This window comes from Budorcas taxicolor, chromosome 12, assembly GCF_023091745.1.
Source record: "Budorcas taxicolor isolate Tak-1 chromosome 12, Takin1.1, whole genome shotgun sequence".
Taxonomy (NCBI): domain Eukaryota; kingdom Metazoa; phylum Chordata; class Mammalia; order Artiodactyla; family Bovidae; genus Budorcas; species Budorcas taxicolor.
Window position 1 is genome coordinate 34,427,408 of NC_068921.1, and position 15,662 is coordinate 34,443,069.

At 45.8% G+C, this 15,662-nt stretch overlaps 1 protein-coding gene across 1 annotated transcript in view; it reads right to left on the reverse strand.

Moving 5' to 3' along the window:
* Positions 1-15,662, reverse strand: part of TNFRSF19 (TNF receptor superfamily member 19) — a 96,092-nt gene that overhangs the window by 31,721 nt on the left and 48,709 nt on the right. The window contains exon 5 of the mRNA XM_052650090.1: positions 9,036-9,121. Coding sequence (XP_052506050.1) covers positions 9,036-9,121 — 86 coding nt within the window. The remainder of the gene's footprint in view (positions 1-9,035; positions 9,122-15,662) is intronic.

Genomic DNA, 15,662 nt, shown 5'->3' on the forward strand with positions numbered 1-15,662 from the left:
GGAAACATACACAGATGCAACACCACCACGTGATGCTTCTGAAGCACATGGCTTTGCTATAAATCTTTCGGATTATATACATCTCTCTGCACCTCGTTCTACATCACTCTGATCAGATTCAGTGAGCGCTGAGTCCCCGGATGAAGAGTCCTGGGTGCGGGGAGGTAGCAGGAACTGACTTCTGATTCTCAGGGGTTCAGCTGAACACGGGTAGCGGCTAAAGTCACCTGCTCTCCACCACAGGCAACCTGAAAACCCACACGGGCATCGATTTCAGAACACTCCCCATTTGTTTCCTCTTAAATTGAAAGGAAGTGTTAGTCGCTCAGTCGTGTCCGACTCTTTGTGACCCTGTGGACTGCAGCCTGCCAGGCTCCTCTGTCCATGGGATTCTCCAGGCAAGAATACAGGAGTGGGCTGCCACTTCCTTCTCTAGGGGTTCTTCCCCACCCAGGGATCGAACCTGGGTCTACCTGCATTGCAGGCAGATTCTTTATCATTTGAGCTACCACAGAAGCCCTCCTTTAGAGGGGTTCAAAATTGGGAACTCATGTACACCGTGGCTGATTCATGTCAATGTATGGCAAAACCAATTCAGTATTGCAAAGCAAAATAAAGTAAAAATAAAAAAAAAAAGTAAAGAAAAAAAATAAATTGGTTTTCTTTAAAAAAGATGTTTACCAGGCGCCCTTATTTAAAACAATTTAGCACCACAGGTCAAGAGAGAAAGATATGAGGAAGAAAGAAAGAGAGAAAGATATGAAAGATATGCCTTTGGACACATAAGCACCTGTGGGCCTCAAGGCACTTGCACACTTGGGGAAGGGCTCCCGCACGTGTGCACAGAGCAGTGTGTGTGGCAGACAGCCCTGAAGTCCACCTCAAGTCTGAAGTCTGCAGCACTTACTCGAAAATATCACTGAAGTAATGATTAGTATATGAATATACATCTCAAGTGGGAAAAGGTTACAAAACTTTACAGCATAATTACACCTATTTTTTTTTAAAATCAGTAGTATAGATAGAACAAAGGCTGAAAAGACCATCAGAATACCGTAATTTTGTTCCATATGTGTCAATGCTGGAAATGTTTTCTTCACGATGATCTCCCCTTCTTTTTTTCCTACTAAACTTAAAAAAATGATCAATTAAATAGCAAATGAGTTGTTGTTTAGTTGCTAAGTCATGTCTGACTCTTTGGGACCCTGTGGGCTGTAGCCTACCAGGCTCCTCTGTCTGTGGGATTTCCCAGGCAAGAATACTGGGCTGGGTTGCCATGTCCTCCTCCAGGGGATCTTCCCGACCCAGGGATCGAACCCGCGTCTCCTGTGTTGGCAGGCAGTTTCTTCACCGCTGAGCCACCAGGGAAGCTCCATGAGCAAAGAGTTCTTTTTAAAGTTTATTTTGAAATTACGTTTACTCTCTAGAAGATGGTTTGAGTTTCCTTTGGAAAACAGTCAGCCTTTAACAATGAAATGCCTTACTGGTGCGGAGAGCGGCGGGCTTTCTGAGAGGACGAAGTCATGTGAAATCCTACAGAGCCGCAGTCAGCACAGCTCAAGACCTCCCGTCTCCCCCACAGGGCGACTTATCTGATGGCTTATCTCCTAGGAATCACGTGGCTTGTTTTACTAAGCCCCCAAGGACAAAGCAAACATCTCGGTTAAACACCCTTAAATAAAAACCGCTTTGAATGTTTTCAAAACCATTTGTTCCAACCACAGTGTTTGTTCCAAATTAAGTAAACACTGCTTAAAGGAAATCATGCCAATCCTGCATTTCTTATCAGGCCCAGGGCAGGAAGTAGTTCTAAAATTTCTTGTGTTTTTCTGTGCTTCTCCTAATGCTGTAAACAGCTGCCCCTTATCAAAGGGTGGAACAGGGGTTTCTATGGAAAGGGTGCCTTTGTTTACCTGCAGCTCCATCCTCACAAATTAGAATACTCTGGGCGGACTAATCCATGATGTTCACACACCCATCATTCTGCTTGTGGGAAGGGGAGCTTAAAGCTCGAGCTGGTTGGGCAGCGGGCATAGGGCTTTGGGCCAAGGGGCAGAGGAAAGAGGGTGGCCTCGTGTTCTGGCCATCCAGGTCACCAGGCACAGAAGTCCTCTGCAGCCCCATCCAGGTAACCCTCAACCCCCCACCCCCACCCGCCCCGGGCTAGGAGAGGACTGAAGCCAGCTGCATCTGGGACCCTCCCCGCACAGGGCAGCTCCCAGCTGCCACCTCCCACGCAGGGCACACCTGGATGGGTGGGGCCGCGGCATGGCAGGCCAAGTGCAGTCATCTTTGGGAAGAAGGCTGGCGCTCCTGGACGTGATCCCGTTTGTGTCTGTCTCCCCTCTGCCAACATGGCACGGTTATCCCTATTTCCCGAGGGGCAAGGGGAGGCTCAAAGTGGTGAGCTGACTTGCCTGAGGTGACATCTGTGGTCCAAGGCAGAGCCTGGGCGTGAATGAAGGTTCACACACCCACCATTCTTCAGGGGCAGGGGAGCTTAAAGCTCGTGTTGACTGGGCTGTGAGCGCGGTGCTTTGGGCCATGGGGCAGAGGAAAGGGTGCCCAGACTTCTCGCTGGTTCCAGGCTGTGCCCCACCCTCGGCTGCTTTTGGACGCCAGGGCCTGAGGACTTAAGACTGGGCCAATATATACAGTCAGAAGGCAGGCGGTTGGATAGAAACTTCCTTCTAGTTTTCTAAATCAGTTTATAAGGAATGCAGGTACATGCTTCAGAGAGAGAAATTGCCACCGAGACACTCATGGTCACAAATCTGAGCTGCAGAGAACAGACGGCTGAAGCTCCCTCTGTCTCTCCTTATGCCCCGTCCAGGTTCCCACACTCACTGCTGGTCTCTGAGCCACCGCCTCTGCTAAACCCCACAGCCCTGGTCAGTCCTGAGTCCTTTCTCAAGACGGTGTGTGTGCATGCTAAGTCACTTCAGTCGTATCCAACTCTTTGTGACCCTGTGGACTGCAGCCTGCCAGGCTCCTCTGTCCATGGGATTCTCCAGGCAAGAATACTGGATTAGGTTGCCATGCCCTCCTCCAAGGGATCTTCCTGACCCAGGATCAAACCTTCATCTCTTACGTCTCCTGCATTGGCAGGTGGGGTCTTTACCAGTAGCACCCCCTGGGAAGCCCAACATAAAAACACTACCATGTAAAAAAGAGCTACCTAGCTGGAAGCTGCTATATAACACAGGGAGCCCAGCCTGGTGTTCCGTGATGACCCAGAGTGGTGGAACGGGGTGAGGGGAGGGAGCCTCAAGTGGGGGATATATAGATAAATACATATATACATAACTATGAATGATCTGAGTTTATGTATGGCAGAGACAATCTCAACACTAAAGCAATTAGCCTCCAATAAAAAATTTTTTAAAAATAAAATGTATTTATATTCTTTTAAAATTATTCTCGTGTTATTAACACAGACAGTCATCCTTTTAAAGGACTTTGTTGCAAGCCAGTCAATCCTAAAGGAAATCAACTCTGAATATTCACTGGAAGGACTGATGCTGAAGCTGAAGCTCCAATACTTGGGCCACCTGATGCGAAGAGCCAACTCACTGGAAAAGACCCTGATGGTGGGAAAGGTTGAAGGTGGGAGGAGAAGGGGACGACAGAGGATGAGATGGTTGGATGGCATCACCGACTCAGTGAACGTGAGTTTGAGCAAACTCCGGGAGATGGTGAAGGACAGGGAGGTCTGGGGTGCTGCAGTCCACAGGGTTGCAAAGAATAGGACACAACTGAGCGGCTGAACAACAACAACCGTAAGCTGCACATTTCAGGCACAGTTTAGGTGCATCTTGTGGCACAGAGGCCCCTGCAGACATCACAGGAGGTGGAAACAAGGCTCACCACGACCACTGATCCAGCTGGACCCTTGGTGCTCCTGGGAGCCCACTGTTTTCTCCCCTGTCCCCTCCACTCTCGATGACGGAACCTCAGACGTCCGTGCTGGCCCAGCCTCTGCGGGCCTGGGTCCAGTCTCACCCGGGAGAGTGGTGCTTCGTGCTACACACACACACACACACACACACACACACACACAGCCTCGCAGGAGCCCCTTGCTGGCCACTGGATGCACATGCCCGGGTTTTCGCCTGCCCCTGCCCTGGTTACAGCATGGAGCCCGGCACCGCCTCCACCAGAGGGCAACCCTTCTCTGGATCCTTCAACCTCTCAGATAAAACAGTCAGCCTGTCTCAGCTGGATCGTTCCCTTTAACCTGCAAACAGACAGGTGAGCCTCTCCCCTGAGGAGAAGATCCCCCTCCCCCGACCACGCTCCCCATGGTCACTGTGGAGGCAGGCTCTGGACCGAGTGACCTACCATCAGCTCCCTCCTTCCCTTGTACTGCCTCCTACGTCCCCGTCGCCTGGGCCCTGTTTCCATCACTCACTGAAACAGCACCGAAGACTTCCCAGGGACCAAGTCCCAGGCACTGCCAGAGTTGGCTGGCTGGACCACAGTCAGCACCCCACGCCACGGAACACTCTCCTTCCTGGGGTCCCTTCCTCAGGCTTGCCCTCCCCCGGCTGACTCCTGGGTCACAGCTAAGGCCACCCTCCCTGCAGCTCCTGCACCATCACCTTAGAGCCGAGGGTCCTCCCAGGCGGGACTGACTGTCACCAGCTGCGTCCAGGTGTGTGGCGTCTGAGTGGCCTGACAGCTCGCCCCCTGCACCGTGAGCTCCATGAAGGGAAGGGCTGCGCCCATGTCTGCCCCACGGTGGGTGTGCACCTCATAGACACCCAAGTATTTGTTCAGCAGGTAAGTGGGAAAGGCGGAGCTCCTAGGACGATGGTGTTCACCTGCACCTGCCGGATTCTCTCCTTCAGGAGCCTGAAGGGGCAAGCACACACCCCAGGAGCCCGCTGAGAGCGTGGGGAGGCCAGGAGGCCTAAGCAGAGCCTGCAGGCTGAGAGAGTAGCCACAGGGAAACTCCTGCTGCGGGGCCTGAAGTCCCCAGACCCCAGGGCTACCTGGGGTCTCGAGCAGGGGCTGCTCCTGGTCTGGGGAGTCCAGTCTCCCACCACCACATGCCTCCCTGAAACGAAGCCTGTCTCTGCAGGGAGCTTCCCAGAGGCCACCACCTTCGCGCTTCGAGTCTAAATAACACAGGAACGCCTCTGGGAAAGTCACTAAAGAAGCAGTTGTTCGTACATGAGTGCAAAAGCCTGAAGCAGGAGAAACGAAAACATGAGGCGCCTTACATAATTTTCCCCAAAGACCTCGAGAACTCTTTTGAAGAGATTAGCCGCGTTCTGGAATTATTCCCAAGAACTGTGCCAAATGCAGCAAAACATTCCTTTAAAGAGATAAGGATTAAGGCTCACTAAAGACCACCAGACAGCTGTTTCACAATTCGAAAAGCTATTAGCTGTGTGCACTGCATTTTTGACTTGGAAAAAATATTTATTTTTTTCTTTGCTTTCTAAAAAGTCTCATACTGGAGAAATATTTTATATATATATATATATATACACACACATAAAACTAGCCAATTTTCTTTTTGAATGATCACTTACTTAGGGCTTTACAAGACATTAAAAGTTAAATGTGAAATCTATGCTTAAAAGCTAATTTATGATGTCCAAGCTTAGCCAGATTCCCCAAAGGCAAACAACCGCAGTGCCTCAAATATGACTAGATCACATTAAATTTAAGCCCAATAAATTAAAGGAAAAAAAAAAAAACCTAGTCCTTTCTAACTCTATGGGCAATATCAATTTCCTCACTAACTCTTTTTCTGATAGTTTTGGATGAAGGGGATAATCTTTGCCTTCTGGACAGAATCATGGCTGAGCTGAGCCATAGGCAAGACTAGGCTGGTGCCTCATTTTAACTTTTAATTTTATACTGGGGTATAGCCAGTTAACAGTGTTGTGAGAGTTTCGGGTGGACAGGAAAGGGACTCAGCCACACATACACATGTATCCATTCTCCCCCAAACTCCCCTCCCATCCAGGCTGCCACGTTAACGTTGGGCAGAGTTCCATGTGCTACACAGTAGGGCTACCAAGGCCCATGTGTGTACATGTCCATCCCAGACTCCCTAATGATCCCTTCTTCCCATCCTCTCGCCCACGCCCGGCAACTGTAAACTCATTCTCTAAGTCTGGGAGTCTGTTTCTATTTTGTAATAAGTTCATTTGTATCAGTTCTCTTTAGCTTTTGCATATAAGGGATGCTATATGGTAATTCTTTTTCTCTGTCTGGCTCACTTTACTTGGTAGCTGTGCCATTCTAACCGGCAAGAGGACATGTCCTTCTCTGAGCTATGTGGCAAAAATAGACTCAGCATCTCTCCCGAGCTGGACTTTTAGAGTTTTCCTTAGATGATGAACACTAAAGCAAATAATACAAGAAAAAGTCAACATGGAGTGGATGACATCAGCCAACAGAAGACCAGCTGGATGGCTGGGGACTGTGCGGGGAGGACACAGTGTCTGCAGTCAGACCCACGGTTGCCAATTACCAGCAAACAGTGGAGTGTCTCTGGACCTCTCTGGACCGGTGTTCACACTGATGACTGTGAGCTGATGATAAGACCCTGAGAAAATTAAGTAAAACCAACTGCACCCCACACAGAACAGACATTCAATACTGCATCTGTTAACTGCAATGAATTATTTGGTGAACATTTACCTATTACAAAGAGAGGGGTCAGCGGCATTTCTATAAAAGAGTCAAGCCCTTGGCCTTCCTGTCACTTCAAACGTAGAATGGAATGCACTTTCGTAAAGGACATAATAATAGGGACTTCAAAATTCCATGACATTCTCAGAAACAAAAATACCATGTGACTTTATCAAATAATGCAGTAAATTTCAATTAATTTAAGGGGGGTTTCTATCATGAAGAGAGGAAAGAGGTCAAATCCTGGGCATGGAGAATTATATCAAAGAACTCCCTGATGTTCAAGCTGGTTTTAGAAAAGGCAGAGGAACCAGAGATCAAATTGGATCTGGAAAAAGCAAGAGAGTTCCAGAAGAACATCTATTTCTGCTTTATTGACTATGCCGAAGCCTTTGACTGTGTGGATCACAATAAACTGTGGAAAATTCTGAAAGAGATGGGAATACCAGACCACCTGACCTGCCTCTTGAGAAATCTGTATGTAGGTCAGGAAGCAACACTTAGAACTGGACATGGAACAACAGACTGGTTCCAAATAGGAAAAGGAGTACGTCAAGGCTGTATATTGTCACCCTGCTTATTTAACTTATACGCAGAGTACATCATGAGAAACACTGGGCTGGATGAAACACAAGCTGGAATCAAGATTGCTGGGAGAAATATCAATAACCTCAGATATGCAGATGACACCACCCTTATGGCAGAAAGTGAAGAGGAGCTAAAAAGCCTCTTGATGAAAGTGAAAGAGGAGAGTGAAAAATTTGGCTTCAAGCTCAACATTCAAAAAACGAAGATCATGGCATCTGGTCCCATCACTTCATGGGAAATAGATGAGGAAACAGTGGAAACAGTGTCAGACTTTATTTTTTGGGGCTCCAAAATCACTGCAGATGGTGACTGCAGCCATGAAATTAAAAGACGCTTACTCCTGGAAGAAAAGTTATGACCAACCTAGATAGTATATTCAAAAGCAGAGACATTACTTTGCCGACTAAGGTCCGTCTAGTCAAGGCTATGGTTTTTCCAGTGGTCATGTATGGATGTGAGAGTTGGACTGTGAAGAAGGCTGAGTGCCGAAGAATTGATGCTTTTGAACTGTGGTGTTGGAGAAGACTCTTGAGAGTCCCTTGGACTGCAAGGAGATCCAACCAGTCCATTCTGAAGGAGATCAGCCCTGGGATTTCTTTGAAAGGAATGATGCTAAAGCTGAAACTCCAGTACTTTGGCCACCTCATGCGAAGAGTTGACTCATTGGAAAAGACTCTGATGCTGGGAGGGATTGGGGGCAGGAGGAGAAGAGGACGACTGAGGATGAGATGGCTGGATGGCATCACTGACTCAATGGATGTGAGTCTGAATGAACTCTGGGAGATGGTGTTGGACAGGGAGGCCTGGCGTGCTGCGATTCATGGGGTTGCAAAGAGTCGGACACGACTGAGCAACTGAACTGAACTGAACTGAACTGAATCCCTAAATAAATAAATGTCTGTATTACGCTCCCCAAAAGGAAAGAGCAACACCCATTCGAGCACAGTGTCCTCCTCCGTCCCCCTTCCTGGACCTTGTTGCTCCCCCAGCTCAGGAAAGCCCTGCTCAGCACAGACAAGCCCACTCCGAGCACACCGGGGGATGGCGGGGCGCCCACCCTGACTCCTCTCCTGGACCCTTGTTAGTGGTTTTCATTGCTGTTGTTCAGTCACTCAGTCATGTCAGACTCTTTGCAACCCCATGGCCTGCAGCACGCCAGGCTTCCCTGTCCTTCACCATCTCTCGGAGGGGTTTTCACTGGCCAGATTTATATTTAGGATTAAGACGAGTCAGCAGCCTCTCTTTCCTAATCAAAATCAAGGCAGGTTGATAACCTGTAACAAATACCTTTTATATCTAAGAAACAACATGGTCAGAAAGTTTAACTCGTTAATACAGAGAAGGCACAGTTTTCTCTCTACCAACATGCAAACGAGTTTTCTCTGGTTGTTTTGCAACCCCATGGACTGTAGCCACCAGGCTCCTCTGTCCATGGTCTGGGGAGCAGGAAGGGAAACACACTGACTCAGGGGGCCACAGCGCAAAAACAGGACACATCAGGCAGCATCTGGACCCCTAGTTAATTGGAGCTGCCCGAGTCATCACCTAGACTGAAGGATAAGAGTCTGGAGGGAACCGGAGCAGCAACATGTCTGTACTTCCCTTCGAGGTTCCAATCAGTGGACGCAGTTTGCTGACTGAGACACACAACAAAAGGGCTTTCTGTCCTGCTGGACCCCTGACAAAAGACTGTACCCTCTAAGCCAGCAGTAGAGAGAGACCGTGTTCCATCTGCCAACTGGAGGAAGCTTTTACAAAGGCCCAGAGCCCCTCTCTGTGTGCAAGGCATGACTCACAGTGCGGCTCGTAGGGGGGCGGAGGGTCTCCACAAGGCACACACTCCATGTCTTGAAAACCAACAAGTTTTGTCTTTCTGTAAAACCTAGAAGAGAAAGGAGAATAATCTTTGTGTTGCTTTTTTCATCTCAGCTCACAGATGCAGCAAACAGATTTCTGTCATAAATGACCGCCAGTCTCCATTACCAGCTCTCTGCTCAAAAAAGGTTCTCAAAGGCTTAAAGGTAACAGTATATTTTAGACAGGCACAACTCTAGAAAGCACTCTGAGCATGCAGTGGACACTTAAGAAATGACAGTTCACTAAATGTAACTTTGTAGATTCTACTCAGCCCCACTTTTGTACATTGAGGTGTGCGTTGGGGGAGCGCCAAGAGGGAATATGAAATCTGGACATTTCTACTGTTATTTAAATGACAAAATACCTTATGCAGTGCTAGTTTTTAACCTTTGAAATTCAGAAACCAAAATGCAACGCAAACCATAAGAACACCAGGAAAATGTAGGGAGATACTTGTACAATCTTGATACGGGGACACCTTTCTAGGAATGACAAGAAATCCAGGAACCAGAATAGAAGAGATTAACAGTTGTGAACACACACACACATAAACACACTCACATACACATGCATGCACAAATACTAGAGACGTCTGAAGAGCAAAAACAAACCGTCAACATAATTAGTGGGCAGAAGAAAAGTGGAAAATAGTTCTAATCACAGTGTTGTCTATAACTTAACTTAAAAATCATTATGATGAAAGTAAACATGGGGCATCTCTGATGGTCCAGTGGTTAAAAATATGCCTGCCAATGCAGGAGACACGGGTTTGATCCCTGCTCTGGCAAGATCCCACATGCTTTGGAGCAACAAAGCCCCAGGGCTACAACTATTAACACTTGTCGAAACTAGAGACAGCCTGCACACAGCAACAAAGAACAAGTGCAGCCAAAAATAAATTTTTTAAAAATAAATAAATTTGTATAAAAGTAAATACGGCAACTGAAAAACATGCAAAGAACATTAATGTTCCAAAGGACACATCATAATTTTAAAATTTCATAATTTAAAAAGTTGCTCAGTTGTGTCCGACTCTTTGTGACCCCATGGACTATACAGTGCATGGAATTTTCCAGGCGAGAATACTGGAGTGGGGAGCCTTTCCCTTCTCCAGGGGGTCTTCCCAACCCAGGGATTGAACCCAGGTCTCCTGCATTGCAGGCAGATTCTTCACCAGCTGAGCCGCAAGGGAAGCCCAAGAATATTGGACTGGGTAGCCTATCCCTTCTCCAGCGGATCTTCCTGACCCAGGAATTGAACCAGGGTTTCCTGCATTGCAGGGGATTCTTTACCAACTGAGCTAAGGGGGAAAAGATGATGAAATTAAGAACTTAAAAAATTTTTAACATTAAAATCTTTTACCTCATTACTAACAAGCAAATGCAAACTGCAATGAAAATATACTGTTTTGAATTAGAAAATTGGGAACCTGTTGGCACGCACCTAGGCAAACGGGCACACGTGTGCAGGGGGAATACAAACTGCTTTACAGGGCAATTTAGCAACAGGCCATCAGAACTCAATAGAACAGTTTACATCCTATCCAGTAATCTCATGTTTTAAAATTTATCCTCAAAAAATAATCAAGTGGGGAAAATTGGATGTAAATAGAGAAACCACAGCATTGCTTATAAAAGAAAAAAACCCAAGAGGCCTGGCCCACACCCAACAGCAGATGTGACCTCAGCCGTGGTGGACCCAAGGCTGTGGAATATGAGGGGGCCTTTAGAAACCACAATGCAGGTCTACGTACCTATTTTTTTTTCAATTCATGAAATACCATTAACTGAAAATGAATTGTGAATAATATAATTCTAATTTGCACAAACACACACTTTGGTATAGATTCTTTCAGATTATTTATCAATGCAGCTAGAGACATTTATGTGTGTAAAGCTGCATTGGTATATTATACACCAATATTAATAGTGATTATTTCTAAATGGTGGGGATTCCAGTGATTTGTATATACATACATATGTATACATGATATATGTATTATAGACACATGCATTTTTTGACTTTTCCATGACATAAAATAGTGATATGGAGAATAAATTACAGATCAAGTTTATAGAGACAGATAGATGCAATGATTTTGTGGAATTGGATTATTTAGCAAATCTGCATGATTTGTGGTTGAAGCAAAATCTGCATTTAAACTAGATAATTAGACCAAATGTTCAGACTCATCCAGTACTTGCTCAACCTTCCATTTTTAATTGATTGTGAAGGTCTGCTTAAATGATCGTAATATGGTGACTTTCCACCACAATTTGGTAAAAAATATTTCTTTTGGAATTTATAAGGTAAAAGGCAAAGAACAAAGTTGGAGGAGTCACACTCCCTTGTAGAAGCTTGCAGAAAATCGTCTGGCCACGCATGTGCGGGTTCGCCTCTGGGCTCTCTGTTCTGCTCTGTTCTGCTCTGTGTGTCTGCATTTATGCCAGCATCATACTGTACTGAAAACTGGAGTTTGTAATGTGTTCTGATATCAGGAAGTGTGACTCCTCCAACTTTGTTCTTTGATTTGTCCTTTATAAATTCCAAAAGAAACATTTTTTTTATTAAATTGTGGTGGAAAGTCACCATATTATAATCATGTAAGCAGATCTTCACAGTCGAAAATGGAAGGTTGAGCAAGTACTGGATGAGTCTGAACGTTTGGTCTAATTAATGGCTCTGGGACAGTCTCTTCAACAAAAGGTGCTGGGAGACTAGATTGCCACATTCAAAAAACTGAAGTTGGATCCTGATCCTACATCAAATAAAAAAATTAATTCAAAATGAATTAAAGACCTAAACATAAGACCCCCAGACTGTAAATTCCTAGAAGAAAATACAGGAGAAGTTTCCTGACAACATCTGGTAATGATTTCTTGGATATGACATCAAAAGGGATATAATAAGTAGACAACAAAAGCAAAAATAGACAGGAAGCATATTAAATCTGAGACTTTTGTATATCAAAGGATACTATCAAGGTGATATGTACTTATTACCAAACTCATGGGGTGGTATACAATAGATATGTACAGCATTAGTCAATCATACTTCAACAAAGTGGTTAAAAATGTCACAACTGAAAAAAAAAGACTTGAATTTTAGTAACAGTTTCTTCAGAAGTTAAAAACAATTGAGACAACGAAAAGAATGGAAAGGCAACCTATACTATGGGAAAATTTATTTGCAAATCATATATCTGATAAGGGGTTGATGTTCAGAGTATTTAAATAACTCCTAAGCTATGGTTTTTCCATTAGTCATCTACAGATGAGAGAGTTGGAACATAAAGAAGGCTGAGCACTGTAGAATTGCTGCTTTTGTATCACGGAGTTGGAGAAGACTCTCAAGAGTCCCTTAGACTGCAAGGAGATCAAACCAGTCAATCCTAAAGGAAATCAACCCTGAATATTCATTGGAAGAACTGATGCTGAAGCTCCAGCAAGTTGGCCGCCTGGTGCAAAGAGCTGACTCACTGGAAAAGACTCTGATGCTGGGAAAGATTGAAGGCAGGAGGAGAAGGGGATGCCAGAGGATGAGATAGTTAGATGGCATCACCGACACAATGGACATGGGTTTGAGAAGGACAGGGGAGCCTAGAGTGCTGCAGTCTAGGGGGCCACAAAGAGTCAGACACGACTAAGGGACTGAACAAGAACAACAACAAAAACGTCCTTTGCAAGGAAGGCGTGATGCTAATCCCTTCTTCACAGAGTGGTTTGGCAATTAAATCATCGAATCCATACACAGTGCTTGGAAAATGTCAGCCATCCTGGTTACTAAAAGCAGCAAAGAGGGACCCCTGCCAGAGGCCATGTGGCCCCTTTTGCAAAGCTTTTATAGACCCCGCACAACATTAACTGACAGTAATGGCTATGATGTATTTAGTGCTTCCTGTCCCCGAGGCACTCTGCCAGGCTCTGGACATTAGCTCTATTCTTAACCCTTCCAACAGTGCTACAGGTTGGTAGCATTACTACATGATATATGCATCAGTTCAGTTCAGTTGCTCAGTGATGTCCGACTCTTTGCGACCCCATGAATCACAGCACGCCAGGCCTCCCTGTCCATCACCAGCTCCTGGAGTTCACTCAGACTCACGTCCATCGGGTTGGTGATGCCATCCAGCCATCTCATCCTCTGTCATCCCCTTCTCCTCCTGCCCCTAATCCCTCCCAGTATCAGGGTCTTTTCCAATGAGTCAACTCTTTGCATCAGGTGGCTAAAGTATTGGAGTTTCACCCTCAGCATCAGTCCTTCCAATGAAGATCCAGGACTGGTCTCCTTTAGGATGGACTGGTTGGATCTCCTTGCAGTCCAAGGGACTCTCAAGAGTCTTCTCCAACACCACAGTTCAAAAGGTCAGCTTTCTTCACAGTCCAACTCTCACATCCATACATGACCACTGGAAAAACCATAGCCTTGATTTTTACATAATTGACTTATTTATCTTAGAGATTTTTTTTTTGATGTGGACCATTTTTAGTCTTTGTTGAATTCATTACTTCTGTCTCATTCAACATTGCTTCTGTCTCATGTTTTGGCTTTTTGGCCACAAGGCCTGTGGGATTTTAGTTCCCTGACCAGGGATCGAATCCTGCGCTAGAAGGTGAAGCCTTAACCACTGAACCACCAGGGAAGTCTCTATTAGATGGATGATATTTTCACAGGTGAGAAGAACTGATGTCAGAGAAATCAAGTAACTGGCTGGAAGCCACGACCATACTTGGGAACAAGGGCACTGACTTTCCCTGGTCGGTCAAACTGTAGCCCGGAGGACAGACTCCACCCCAGGGTTCGGCGGGGCCCAGCCCACAGTCAGGTCCTTATCCCAGCAAGACCATGGCTGCAGAAGCCCGGCGTGGCAGCAGGAATAAAAATGCCCACATTGTGCCTGATCTTGGCATTTTTCTGGAGGCAATATGCAATTCATTTATTTTCTTTCTTTTTTAAAAAATATTTACTTATTTATTTGAGTACACCATATCTTAGTTGCAGCATGTGGGATCTGGTTCCCTGACCGTGGATCAAACCCAGGCCTCCTGCAAACCCAGGCACAGAGTCCTCGCCACTGGACCACCAGGGACGTCCCTGTTTATTTTCTTTGTGCCTCAATGTTCCTGTCTGTAGAGCACGTGTGAACTATTTGCTCTTTCACATAAACACAGTCAAGCTGGGTGAGCACTTTGAACACGCCCAGGAAGACCTGTGTACAAGTCACTCTGTAGTTGTTGCCTGCCCCATACCTTCATGCTGGCTTAGAAAGGATGTAATTTTAAACTAATCATATAAATAAACTATGAAACACTATTCAAATATCTACTCATTTCTAACCTTCCCGCATGGAAGCATTCATTTACAGGACGAGCAAACATTGATGGAAGTAAAAGCTGTGGGTTCAGGTGACAGCAAATTTGGTGGGACATGAAGAAGTGCGTCTGGGAGGGGGCTGAGGGAGGCTGGATCCTCTCACGGTCCAGCAGCTCACACCTGGGGTCCTCCCCAGTCCCACAAACAGCGAGTCCTGGGTCTCTAGGCACTGGCCCCCTTGGGTGGCAGCCCCCATGGACTCCTCTTCCCCCTGCCCCCACGCCCGACCCCAGTGAAGAGGGCAGAGGCGCCCAGACTCGGTTTTGTCAGGACAGGAACAGAGATAAGACAGGTGTTCAGTTTCTATCCCTGCATTAGATTTGCACAAGGTCAAAACTCGGCATAATGATACTCAACAGGTATCAGCGCCTTCTGAAATTACATTCCTTTTTTTTAAAAAAAATAACAGATTGGGGACATCCCTGGTGGTCCAGCGGTTAAGGCTCTGCACCTCCAATGCAGGGGCATGGGTTCGATCCCTGGTCAGGAACAGCTCTCACGTGCTGTGCAGCACAGTCAAGAAATAAAAAATTCATTAAAAAACTTACAAATCAACAATAAAAAACCAAATAATCCAATTTAAAAAAAAAACCAGAGTAGATTATTGAGATATACTTCAAATACCATGCACTCCATCCCTTTAAAGTAAACAGTCTTTAGTATCGACACATTCACAGAGCATTCATTGACACATTCTGTGTTCCATCAGAACCGACTATTTTAGAATATCTTCATCACTCTAGAAAAGAAACTCTGCTCATTCTTCTCAATCTTCCCCAGCCACTAGCCCTCGACAGCCACTGATTTACTTTCTGTTCCTTAGATCTGCCACAGCAGGACATGTCACACACATGGAACCACACAGAACGGGGTCCTTGTGATTGATTTCTCTCACTTCGCATCATGCTTTCTAGGTTCACCCACGTTGCCACCTGTATTGGTAATTCATTCCTTTTACTGCAGAACAGCATTCTGTCATTAATTCGTTAATTACACTCCATTTTGTTGATCCATTGATCAGCTGAAGGATATTGGGGTCACTTCTACTTTTTACTATTACTTATAGTGCTGTGAACAGCTGTGTACAAGTTTTTGTGTGGCACGTTCTCAATGCCCCTGGTTATATACCCAAGGGTAGAACGGCTGGGTTGCAAGGAAACTCAAAGTGTAACTTGTTGAGGATCTTCCACACT